The sequence below is a fragment of the Chiloscyllium punctatum genome, chromosome 49 (genome assembly GCF_047496795.1).
Source record: "Chiloscyllium punctatum isolate Juve2018m chromosome 49, sChiPun1.3, whole genome shotgun sequence".
In the NCBI taxonomy this organism is placed as follows: Eukaryota; Metazoa; Chordata; class Chondrichthyes; order Orectolobiformes; family Hemiscylliidae; genus Chiloscyllium; species Chiloscyllium punctatum.
In genome coordinates this window covers 7,960,909-7,974,662 of record NC_092787.1, presented here as the reverse complement: position 1 = coordinate 7,974,662, position 13,754 = coordinate 7,960,909, and the positions used below count along the sequence as shown (strand labels likewise).

The 13,754-nt window shown below is 42.0% G+C and overlaps 1 protein-coding gene across 7 annotated transcripts in view; it reads right to left on the bottom strand.

The window, feature by feature from the left end:
* The window catches only part of nek6 (NIMA-related kinase 6), a 339,425-nt gene that overhangs the window by 77,961 nt on the left and 247,710 nt on the right, over window positions 1-13,754 (bottom strand). For all 7 annotated transcript variants that reach the window (XM_072565784.1, XM_072565783.1, XM_072565781.1 and 4 more), the window contains 2 exons: window positions 11,734-11,842; window positions 9,302-9,409 (listed from right to left, as the gene is read on the bottom strand). In XM_072565784.1, coding sequence (XP_072421885.1) covers window positions 9,302-9,409; window positions 11,734-11,842 — 217 coding nt within the window. The remainder of the gene's footprint in view (window positions 1-9,301; window positions 9,410-11,733; window positions 11,843-13,754) is intronic.

The following is a 13,754-nucleotide window of genomic DNA, read 5'->3' as shown; positions in this document are numbered from 1 at the left end:
GAAGCACCAGCTTTCAGAGTGCTGCTCCTTCATCAGGTGTAACTTTTGTTATACTCCACAATCACCTGATGAAGGAGCGACGCTCCGAAAGCTAGTGTTTCCAAATAAACCTGTTGGACTATAACCTGGTGTTGTGAGATTTTTAACTTTGTAAATCTATTGCAAATTAGTTCTGGGCAAAGTAGAAATAGAACTTAAGGTATTTATTTGTCTAACAGTCTTTGGAATGTTATTAATTAGTGGTCTACTTTGCCCAGATTTTCTTAGTGGATTGGATGACCACTCCAACCCAGTTTAATGCTCCTTCAGGGGCTCATTAACAGGAGAAGAATGGGTGGATTGGAAGGAGTGACCCTGGAGATGTATCTTCCTGTCCACACAAATCAGATACTCGTGAGCCTGCAGGAAACAGGAGTTGTCCAGTCTGTCTGTTTCTCCATTTTATGGAGTTATGTGAGTAAGGCAGCCATGTAGCAATGCTTCAGCATTTCCCAATAGCCTGCTGGAGGAAACTTCTCAAGTTGTTCCTATTTACAGGAAGATGCAAACATGAGAAGGCAGAAACAAAACTGAAAAAGCATGCAAGTGAGGAATAGAGTAAATCTTACCAGCTGGCAAGAAAGTCAAGGAATGAAAGATGAATAGAAAATTATCTGAAATTTACTCCATGGCTACCCAGATGAAAATGCCCATTTTCCACATGCTTATCCTTACCATTGGAGGGCTTTCACCATCTCCAACCTCATTGTCCACAATGACACAGATCTCTACCTTGTCTTAGGTTGGAGTAAAGTTGAAGAACCTGCATCTCTATCAAGTGAGGTACAAGCTGGTGCATTGGGGAGATCAGGCAGCAGACACACTGGTGTATTGTGGCTGGATCTTTGTGGAAGTGTCCCCTCTGACCTGTGGCTGAGGGGCAGACAGTGCTGCTCCTGGCTTTGTTGGTCTTGGGCTCTCCTCACATTCAACTCCTCATATGCAGGAGACCAGGTAAATTGATTTCCCAGGGTTTGTCAAGCAGCGAAGGGACACTCTCAGAAGAACTGCTGTGAGCAGCTCTGAGTTATGGCACTCCACCCTAGTCTTTTCACTGCAGATCGTGAGGTGTTGCTGGCAGCTCAGAAAGTAAATGTGCTGTGTGCTAAAAGCAGAATCATTGGTTAAAATACAACTTGATCTTTTTTTCCAATATTTAAGTTCCTTGCTCAGTATCTTAATAGGCTGATCTCTCACTTTCAAACCCAGAAATTCGTGGGATGATATCAGGATTCAACTCAGTTATTTTTAGGGGATTTAATGCCATAGTTATCCTGAAACCAGCATACCTTAGCTGGAAAAATTCCCCTAAATATTCTGCAATAACCTGTGTAACCTCTAGAAGATGAACGAGCTGAATGTTTCCTTCCAGTTGTATATAAATAGGTACAGATCATTTTTGAGCTAAAGAACAAGTTGGATTACAGCACTGGATAGATTATTAACCTCAGGGAAAATGCGAGAAAGATTTATGAGGCCAATTGCAAATCAGTTTAAAAATCAGTTAAAAATTAGAGTTGGTTTTCAGACTGAGACACATTCAGAAGGGCAAACTAAAATAACTGAATCTAATTTGTTGCTATCACAAACATTATTTATACTAGAACATGTTGGATTAGTTTTATACGACTATAATTTGTTAGCATGAGCTCTTCAATAACTAAATACTGATGCCTCAATATTCAAACTGATTTGAACTTTGTCACACTCAATTTTTATGTTGCCTCCAAAATAATATGTAGAATGTTTGGTGGGTGGGGGAAGGGGGGGGGCTGCGGTGGAGATTGGCTAGGTGGGGTGAATGTGACTTTGAACAAACACCATTTAACAACAATTCCTATTCTATATATTTAAATGCCCATTTCTTGTTCTTCTAAGTCACAGATCATATTCCTTCCATATAGAGATGTACAGCATGGAAACAAACCCTGCGATCTAACTCATCCATACCAACCAGCTAGCCTAATCTAACCAGCATTTGGCCCATATCCCTCTAAACCCTTCCTATTCACATACCCATCCTTTTAAATGTCGTAATAGTACCAGCCTCCACCACTTCCAGTGGCAGCTCATTCCATACATGTACCACCCTTTGCATGAAAACGTTGCCCTTTAGGTCTCTTTTATATTTTTCCCCTCTCACCCTAAACCTATGCCCTCTAGTTCTGGACTCCCTGACCCCAGGGTTTAGACTTTGCCTATTTACCCTATCCATGCCCCTCATAATTTTTGCAAACCTCTATAAGGTCACCCCTCAGCCTCCGATGCTCCAGGGAAAACAGCCCCAGCCTGTTCAGTCTCTCCCTGTAGCTCAGATCCTCCAACCCTGGCACCATCCTTGTAAATCTTTTCTAAAACCTTTCAAGTTTCACAACATCCTTCTGATAAAAGGGAGACCAGAATTGCACACAATATTACAAAAGTAGCCTAACCAATGTCCTGTACAGCTGCAACATGACCTCCCAACTCCTATAGTCAATGCTCTGACCATTAAAGGAAAGCATACCAAATGCCTTCTTCACTGTCCTATTTACCTGCAACTCCACTTTCAAGGAGTTATGAATGTGCACTCCAAGGTCTCTTTGTTCAGCAATGTTTCCAAGGACCTTACTATTAAATGTAAAAGTCCTGCGAAGATTTGCTTTTCCAAAATGCAGCACCTCACATTTATCTGAATTAAACTCCATCTGCCACTTCTCAGCCCATCTGCCCACCTGATCAAGATCTCATTGTAATCTGAGGTAACCTTCTTCGCTGTCCACTACACCTCCAATTTTGGTGTCATCTGAAAACTTACTAATCATACCTCCTATGTTCACATCCAAATCATGTACATAAATGATAAAAAACAGTGGACCCTCTTGGCGTTATTCCTGGAACAACTGAGAATTAGTTTGAGGTTACCTCATTTTAAATCAACCATTATCACATGGCTGGTTGTGAGATCTTTGTGTGCAGGTGGGCTGCCATGTTTCCTTTATCACTGTAACGAATACACTTCTTCAGCACCTAAATGACCCCACTACAGGGTCACCCTGAGATGATGTCTATAAATCCAAGTCTTTCCTTATTTAAATGTACTGTAACTCCTGACTTCAACAAGCTGGGGGCAGCGATATTATGTTCTCACCATCATACGCACACTGCTGTCGCTCCTGCACATTTAGGTTCTCCCACTGAGATGGTGGCTCTGTATTGTTTTGGCAGAGGTGGGTACTGCAGATGCTGGAGTCAAGATTAGAGTAGTGCTGGAAAAGCACAGCAGGTCAGGCAGTATCCAAAGATCAGGAAAATCAGGATGCTTTGGGCAAAAGCCCCTCATCAGGAATGAGGCAGGGAGCCTTGGGGGTGGAGAGATAAATGGGAGGGGGGTGGGGCTGGGCAGAAGGCAGCTCCACCCTCCTCTCCAACCTATCACCTTTATCCCACCTTCATCCAACTACTGTAATCTCTGTTACCTTCTCCCCAGCTCCACCCCCTCCCATTTATCTCTCCACCCCCAAGGCTCCCAACGTCGTTCCTGATGAAGGGCTTTTGCCCGAACCATCGAGTTTCCTGCTCCTCAGATGCTGCCTGACCTGCTGTGCTTTTCCAGCACCACTCTAATCTTGACTGTATTGTTTTGGTTCCAGTAACTTTTAACCAAATAAATGGAATGCCCACTGTCAGGTTCTAAACAAGCTTTGCTTCTGAATTATAGGGTAATCAGATTAGCTCTCTCCATCTTAACGACACAATTACGTGATTGCATTATCTCTGAGCTCTGGACTTGAAATTGAAAGTGAAAGAATGCCAACTGCTTTCACCACTTTCCAAGGACCAACTGGTACATGAGGAATTTGTGGGTGCAATCTTCTCATTTGTGGTAGAAGTGTTTTGTAAAGTGAGAATCCTGGTGCCAAGACCCCAATGCCTTCGAGTGACATTTTTCACACCATTGCCTGCCTTCCACCTCATTAAACATGCAACTGGGCTCTTTGGCAACTGTAATCATGTGGCATGAGAGGCAGAAGTCATTGCCAATGCCAAGGTTTGTCCATGGGCCTGGCACTGGCTCCATTTGAAAGCTCAGCTGCACACCCAGCATTTCAGATCCAGCAAGCCAGGAGCTACCCCTCACCCAGGGCTGTCCCATCATTACAGCAGAACTGACATTTCTGTTGACACTGCAGTTCTAAGATTGTTCTGGATAATTCCAAGTTTCATTTGTTCTCGAGTATTAAATAGCATTTCATTGTTCAATCTTTACCTTTGAATATAATTCCATTGTAGTTGCATTTCTCCCAATAGTATAACATTTACATTTTTTATTTTATCTTGAAATAATTAGGAAACAGTATGTGATGGATGGCAGTTAGAAGAAGGGGGGAAAGTCTCCAATACAGTCACATACTTGGGTTAACTCCAGGAAGGGTAAGAGAGGTAGGCAGCTAGTGCAGGAGTCTTTTGTGGATATATCCATTTCAAACAGGTATGCTGTTTTGGAAAATGTAGGAGGGGGCGATGGATACTCAGGGGCACGTAGCACGAACAGCCAAATTTCTGGTATTGAGACTGGCTCTAATGCAACGAGGGATACGTCAGCTTCCAAGAGATCAATTGTGTTAGGGGATTCTGTAGTCAGAGGTACAGACTGACGTTTCTGTGGCCAGCAGAGAAAAAGCAGAATGGTGTGTTGTTTCCCTGGTGCCAGGATCAATGATGTCTCAGAGAGGGTGCAGAATGTTCTCACGGGGGAGAGGGGCCAGCAGGAGGTCATTGTCCACATTGGAACCAACAACATTGGAAGGGAAAGGGTTGAGATTCTGAAGGGAGATTACAGAGAGTTAGGCAGAAATTTAAAAAGGAGGTCCTCAAGGGTAGTAATATCTTGATTACTCCCAGTGCTACGAGCTAGTGAGGGCAGGAATAGGAGAATAGAGCAGATGAATGCATGGCTGAGGAGCTGGTGTATGGGAGAAGGATTCACATTTTTGGATCATTGGAATCTCTTTTGGGGTAGAACTGACCTGTACAAGAAGGACGGATTGCACCTAAATTGAAAGGGGACTAATATACTGGCAGGGAAATTTGCGAGAACTGCTTGGGAGGATTTAATCTAGTAAGGTGGGGGGGTGAGACCCAGGGAGATAGTGAGGAAAGAGATCAGTCTGAGACTGGTACAACTGAGAACAGAAGTGAGTCAAACAGTCAGCGCAGGCAGGGACAAGGTAGGACTAATAAATTAAACTGCATTTATTTCAATGCAAGGGGCCTAACAGGGAAGGCAGATGAACTCAGGGCATGGTTAGGGACATGGGACTGGGATATCATAGCAATTACAGAAACATGGCTCGGGGATGGGCAGGACTGGCAGCTTAATGTTCCAGGATACAAATGCTACAGGAAGGATAGAAAGGGAGGCAAGAGGGGAGGGGGAGTGGCATTTTTGATAAGGGATAGCATTACAGCTGTGCTGAGGGAGGATATTCCCGGAAATACATCCAGGGAAGTTATTTGGGTGGAACTGAGAAATAAGAAAGGGATGATCACATTATTGAGATTGTATTATAGACCCCCCAATAGTCAGAGGGAAATTGAGAAACAAACTTGTAAGGAGATCTCAGCTATCTGTAAGAATAATAGGGTATTATGGTAGGGGATTTTAACTTTCCAAACATCGACTGGGACTGCCATAGTGCTAAAAGTTTAGATGGAGAGGAATTTCTTAAGTGTATACAAGACAAGTTTTTGATTCAGTGTGTGGATGTACCTCTACCAGAGAAGGTGCAAAACTCGACCCACTCTTGGGAAATAAGGCAGGGCAGGTGCCTGAGGTGTCAGTGGGGAAGCACTTTGGGGCCAGCGACCATAATTCTATTCGTTTTTAAATAGTGATGGAAAAGGATAGACCAGATCTAAAAGTTGAAGTTCTAAGTTGGAGAAAGGCCAATTTTGATGGTATTAGGCAAGAACTTTTGAAAGCTGATTGGAGGCAGATGTTCGCAGGTAAAGGGATGGCTGGAAAATGGGAAGCCTTCAGAAATGAGATAACAAGAGAAAGTACATTCCTGTCAGGATGAAAGGGAAGGCTGGTAGGTATAGGCAATGCTGGATGACTGAAGAAATTGAGGGTTTGGTTAAGAAAAAGAATGAAGCATATGTCAGGTATAGACAGGATAGATCGAGTGAATCCTTAGAAGAGTATAAAGAAAGTAGGAGTATACTTAAGAGGGAAATCAGGAGGGCAAAACAGGGACATGAGATAGCTTTGGCAAATAGAATTAAGGAGAATCCAAAGGGTTTTTACAAATACATTAAGAACAAAAGGGTAACTAGGGAGAGAATGTGGTTAGCACTGCTGCCTCACAGCGCCAGAGACCCGGGTTCAATTCCCGCCTCAGGCGACTGACTGTGTGGAGTTTGCACGTTCTCCCCGTGTCTGCGTGGGTTTCCTCCGGGTGCTCCGGTTTCCTCCCACAGTCCAAAGATGTGCAGGTCAGGTGGATTGGCCATGCTAAATTGCCCGTAGTGTTAGGTAAGGGGTAGATGTAGGGGTATGGGTGGGTTGCGCTTCGGCGGGGCGGTGTGGACTTGTTGGGCCGAAGGGCCTGTTTCCACACTGTAAGTAATCTAAAAAAAAATCTAAGAATAGGGCCCCTCAAAGATCAGCAAGGCGGCCTTTGTGTGGAGCTGCAGAAAATGGGGGAGATACTAAATGAATATTTTGCATCAGTATTTACTGTGGAAAAGGATATGGTAGATATAGACTGTAGGGAAATAGATGGTGACATCTTGAAAAATGTCCAGATTACAGAGGAGGAAGAGCTGGATGCCTTGAAACCCCCAGGACCTGATCAGGTGTACCCAAGAACTCTGTGGGAAGCTAGAGAAGTGATTGTTGGGCCTCTTGCTGAGATATTTGAATCATTGATAATCACAGGTGAGGTGCCGGAAGACTGGAGGTTGGCAAACGTGGTGCCACTGTTTAAGAAGGGTGGTAAGGCAAGCCAAGGAACTACAGACAGGTGAGCCTGACCTCTGTGGTGGGCAAGTTGTTGGAGGGAATCCTGAGGGACAGGATGTACATGTATTTGGAAAGGCAAGGACTGATTAGGGATAGTCAACATGGCTTTGTGCATGGGAAATCATGTCTCACAAACTTGATTGAGTTTTTGAAGAAGTAACAAAGAATATTGATGAGGGTAGAACAGTAGATGTGATCTATATGGACATCAGTAAGGCGTTCGCCAAGGTTCCCCATGGGAGACTGATTAGCAAGGTTAGATCTCATGGAATACAGGGAGAACTAGCCATTTGGATACAGAACTGGCTCAAAGGTAGAAGACAGAGGGTGGTGGTGATGGAGGGTTGTTTTTCAGACTGGAGGCCTGTGACCAGTGAAGTGCCACAAGGATCGGTGCTGGGCCCTCTACTTTTTATCATGTACATAAATGATTTGGATGTGAGCATAATAGGTACAGTTAGTAAGTTTGCAGATGACACCAAAATTGGAGGTGTAGTGGACAGCAAAAAGGGTTACCACAGATTACAACAGGATCTTGACCAGATGGGCCAATGGGCTGAGAAGTGGCAGATGGAGTTTAATTCAGATAAATGCGAGGTGTTGCGTTTTGGGAAAGCAAACCTTAGCAGGACTTATACACTTCATTGTAAGGTCCTAGGGAGTGTTACTGAACAAAGAGATCTTGGAGTGTAGGTTCATAGCTCCTTGAAAGTGGAGTCGCAGGTAAATAAGATGGTGAAGAAGGCGTTTGGTATGCTTTCCTTTATTGGTCAGAGTACTGAGTACAGGAGTTGGGAGGTCATGTTGCAGCTGTACAGGACATTGGTTCGGCCACTGTTGGAATATTGCGTGCAATTCTGGTCTCCTTCCTATTGGAAAGGTGTTGTGAAACTTGAAAGGGTTCAGAAAAGATTTACAAGGATGTTGCCAGGGTTGGAGGATCTGAGCTACAAGGAGAAGCTGAACAGACTGGGGCTGTTTTCCTTGGAGAGGAGGCTGAGGGGTGACCTTATAGAGGTTTACCAAATTATGAGAGGCATGGATAGGATAAGTAGACAAAGTCTTTTCCCTGGGATCAGGTTTAGGGTGAGAGGGGAAAGATATAAAAGAGACATAAGGAGCAACTTTTTCATGCAGAGGGTAGTACGTGTATGGAATGAGCTGCCAGAAGAAATGATGGAAGCTGGTACAATTGCAACATTTAAGAGGCATTTGGATGGGTATATGAATAGGAAGGGTTTGGAGGGATATGGGCTGGGTGCTGGCAGGTGGGACTAGATTGGGTTGGGATATCTGGTTGGCATGGGCAGGTTGGACCAAAGGGTCTGTTTCCATGCTGTACAACTCTGTGACTCTAAACCAATTCTCTAATACAGCCAAGCAGGACACCACCAGTTCTACTGTCACAGACTGCCCTCTAGTTTTGGACTCCTCTACCTGATGGAAAAGACTTCGACTATTCACCATATTCATGCCCACGTGCATTCAGATATATACAAAGGAGGATATATACACATGCACATCTACGCACACATGCAGATGTACAGATACATGCAGATGTGCCCACACAGAGATGTACACACATACACAAATGGAGATGTACACACAGGAATATACGCACACATGCACAAACACACAAGCAGATACACCCACAGATGTATACACACACATACACAAAACATATGCAGATGTACACACACATACACGTATGCAGACGTACACAAATAAAGGTGGACATACACATAGAGGTGTACACACTGACGCGGAGATGTATACATACATCTTTTTTAACATTATTGACTGAATAGATAAAACTCCAGACTGTATCACAGCTAAGAGTTCACTTTTTGTAACAGTTACAAAATTATCTTTAAAGATGTGTAGGAAGATAGAGGCAAAGCCAGTCATTGCTTTTTTATTGACTTTGAGGATTTAAAACCAGCCTCCAGTCTTTGCTCAATCTCTTCAGCTCTTCCCACAAGAGACTTAAAATCATCCACCGCTTGCCAGAAAAAAAAACACCCTCTAAGTGTGCGTGGATCAATGAGCAGCGATTAAATCTCCTGGCCTTAAAGAAACACCGTGGAATAATATATTGTGCATTATGTGATACAATGCTCCTGTCAGAAGGCGACACATCTTCTGACATGTACATGAGCAATGCAATCAGAGATCCCTCATGTATATAAACATTGGGGCCAATAATTGTTTGATTAAAATAAAAAAAAGATACAGTTTTCTCCAATTGCTGCTTACCTAAAGAGTGTGCCGCTGTGGTTTTGGAGCTGAAGAAGCGTCCCAGCCCGAGGTCCCCCAGCTTGACTGCTCCTGTTGCAGTTATGAACACATTTGCTGGCTTGATGTCTAAGAATGAAAACAGAGAGTCAATCAATAATGAATGAGTGGTTTAAAAGAGAAAGTTGTGAAGTCTTCATGGGGAGTGCGTTATACTGACATTTGTTTATGGTTTGTATATTATCAAAAGGTTTACTTTGACAGTTACTTTGTATCGCTTCATAAATATCATAAATAATATAATTTTCATCCCCGAGTCGCAAGCTCAGAATGGGTTCAAATTTCCATGACTCTTATTGTGATGTATAACGAAAACTACCAACAGATTGAGCTGCATAATATCTCGGTAACTGTATTTTCTTTATATTCAGTCAAGGGACATGTGCATCACTGACAGGGCCAGCATCTGTTGCCCATCTCTCTAGTTGTCCCTGAGGTGGTGGTGAGCTGCCTTTTTGAACCACTGGAGTCCATGTGATGTGGGTAGACCCACAATGCAGTTCAAGAGTAAATTCCAAGACTTTGACTCACACAGGGCCTAGATCATTCAACCATTTTGCTCAACTGCTTTTGGATTGCATTCTGAATCATGTTGTCACCCTACTTCCAGTCATTTTCAGTTCATATAAGTCAGTTGGTTTCACAGATTCATTCCACTACATGAGAAGGCACCACGTCTGGATATTTTATTAACAAATCTGTTGCAAAGGAACCATTGTCTGCAGCATGACCATGTTCATTTCAAAAAGCCAAACCTCAGTCCAACTGTTGGAACAGAAGTCTATGCATTAACTGCTCTAGGCTATTTTTGAAAAAAAATTCAAGGTAGGAAACAAGTAGCTCTTTTAAAAATAAGAAGGCATTTCTTAAAATGTTTGTCATTCTTTCACCAGTATGCAGAATGCGACACATTGCTCTAAAAAAATGGAAAATATTCAAGAGGATGAAAATCGCTCTCCAAGTCCATTTATAGGCACTTCAGGTGTAATGGTATATTTCAGGATTTGAATATAGAAAGGGCATCATGAGTTACTGACTAAGAATCATCTTCATCCTGACAGAAGAATAATAAACACCATAGAGCAAAAACAGAGTAAAATGGTCTAAGCAGGAATCAGGCATCAGGAATCAAAACAAACCTGAACATCCACTGGCTTCTGAATTGCATCTTACAACATCACTGTGTGGATAAAATACCTGCAGTGTTGAATTTGGCTCATTTTCCACTGGGGCCACTGAATAGCAATAAAGAACAAGAACCATGGCTGATTTTCTCCCCCCTCCAAGGCCGATGGATCTTTCCTGATTGAATTTGCCAAGTCCCAACATGGGCTGTGCACTTACCCATTCATGGTATGGTGGCTGGTGGTCGCACTGTTAATGGCGGGCTGATGGACATAACATGTGGAGATTTTGAAGAGGTGATTGTAAATGTTTTTAAACATCGAGCTATTTCCATGCAATGGATTGCTGAAAGAATAGTCAGTCATTCAGCTTGGCAAGCCAGTTAAAGGGAAATCCATTACTGTTAAAATACAGTCTGAATTAGACTAAAGAGCTCCTCAGTAAGTAATGGTTTTACAGTCAATTCTTATGAAGAGATTTGAGAAATTAAATGTAAGTGCCAGCTTGCTCTTCAAAAACAGCAAAGTACCTGATGGTAGGAAATTCCTTTAATAGCACCAAATCTTCAGAGTAATTAGTGGCACGTGGAACTTGATGAGTGTCTGATCATTCACCACAAGTAGATGTGCCTAATGCATAAAACTGTAAATGTGATCTCTGTCAAAGCCCCTTATAATTTTGTTGCACATTGTTCGTAAAGGGGATTTTCCCTGGAGGAGACTGAATTGGCAACTTCCAGCTTGTCTAAGCTGAGGGAGTTGAAGGCTGACACCTGCACTGTTATTCACATAAGCACAAAGGGTGATCACAGCTTATACAGTTATTAAAAAAAACTTGGTGCTCCCTGAGAGTTTTAATCAGGCTTGAATTCCTCTTTAAATTCAGGCAATGTAGACAGGGGGAGCACATTGACTCTGTAGTCAGTCACTGTACACTGCTGAATAAACAACCCAGAATTAAATGATGCCCTGACTTTCCCCACTAAGCCCTCTGTGACCAGATACCAAGCTAATCAAATGTGCATGGTGTCTTCAGTCATTATGGTTGGAAGCAGAAGTGTCTATAACATGGGACATTCCCTGTGGACCTGTAGCCTGCAGCTACCCACTCCCCACATACACAGAGACAGACAGACACACATACACACGCGTCCCGCATGATCAATAAGGCAGAGTCGCAAACAGCTTTTCTTAACTTATCCTGTGCTCCTACTAAACTGAACTCTAGTTTTCGATGGAAAGGAATGCTTTTTTTGGTCTTTTTTTTACCTCTGTGCATCACCCTTCGGGAGTGCATGTGTTCAACGGCGCTGCATAGCTGCACAAAATATTTCCATATCGTTCTTTCTGGGATTAGCCTCTTTTGCTTTTTGAAGTACTGTAGAAATAATGAATAAAAGATGCATGAATAAACAATGAGATTTAGACTCAGGCACTATGACTCCAGGAACAAGTGCCATTCATGCTGCAATTGCTGAAACGTTGCATAACAAAAAGCATTATTCATACTTGCATTACCATTTAACTCGTTCATTCCTCCACCAACATTTGGTGTTCCACTGATTTCTAATTACTTCAGTGAAACATCCTGATTAGTATCTGTTCTCCGGATTGGTCACAAGTCCTTAGTTAGTAGAGGTGAGATTAATTAGGCTGCATCAATTAACCAAACCAGCTCTAAAAATAATCAGCATCTGTGAGGCTTCATTTGTTAACTCAAAGGCAGCCAAGAAAATGTTCCTCAAAACAAATTATTTAATTATTTTAAAAAGGATTTAAAAATCTTGCTGGATGCCAGAGCAAGCTCATTATCATTTTCTTGCTATTTTAATAAATTATGTGCCTCATAATTACTTAAATCTAATCTACTGGATCGAACGTGACTGATAGCGCCATTTGTATGGTCCAACCACGTAATGAAAAGGATTATATAAACGATGCATTTGGCTACAGGATTATTTTATAGAATAACAAATATTGAGCAGTGATTTATAGACCTTACACTGTCATGTGTCTATATAGTCCAGTATCTATATGATCTTATGTTTACAAAATAATGGATCTATGTATGCTACTATGACTGTAAATAATGTCTGTGTAGTTCCACTTCCATATGGTCCTGTTTGTTTGAATAATTCCAATAAATATAAATGTGACTTTCCAAAATTAATAAAGGATCTCAAAACTCAATCATCTGGCTGTCATATTCCATGAATCTTTATTCTTATTTTCCTGACCATTGACTAAGCAGCACAAGTGAAAATCATAGAGTGAAAGCAGGCCATTCAGCCCATTGAGTCACACTGACCCTCCAAAGAGCATCCCAACCAGACCTAGCCCCCTACCCTATCCCTGCATTTCCCACTACTAATCTACCTAGCCTGCACATACTGAATACCATGGGCAATTTAGCATAGCAAAATCACCTAACCTGCACATCTTTGGACTGAGGGAGGAAACTGGAGCACCCAGAGGAGACCAACGCAGACATGAGGAAAATGTGTAAACTCCCCACACAGACAGTTACCTGAGGCTGGAATTGAACCTGGGTTCCTGGTGCTGAGAGGCATCAGTGCTAACCACTGCGCCACCGTGCTGCCCAAAACATATGCAGGCAACTTCAATTTCATCCCATTTAAGGCTGCAGATGCCATGTATTGCTCTTGATCGGGATGGTTGAAAAAAGCATACTGTGCAATGCATTAATTACTGAGCTATGAGGCAGCTCCCATTAACTAGTGCCAAGCTAACATAAGTACACTTATCAAACTCTGGATTAGTGGTGCTGGAAGAGCACAGCAGTTCAGGCAGCATCCAAGGAGCTTACCAAACACTTTCTAATTGTTTAAAGTCAATAACGTAAGCAATACAACAAACTGAAGGGATAGTGCCTATCATAAATGCTATCATCGCAATATCAAAAATGCACATTTCAACAATTAATTCATTCACATGGGCAGTTTTGGAAATAAATATGAAATTCCACTGTCTATTTTAATTAAGGCATTAACCATTTTATTTGAATGCATTCTTAGCTGATATGTACACTACCATCTCAACTCCTTAATTAGAATATATTATATGGATAATTTACCATGCTAAAATAATTCAATCGAATATTTATAAATGCCCTTGCACAAAAAAAAGTAAATTATTAAAGTGGAAAAACAATCTTATACACACAATTCTATAAATATTATTTTATTTTGTACTGAAAATTATTTGTTCAATGGCAAACTGGACTTATTCCTTTTTTTCTTTATCTTTCATGTGCTTGACTAGGTTCAATA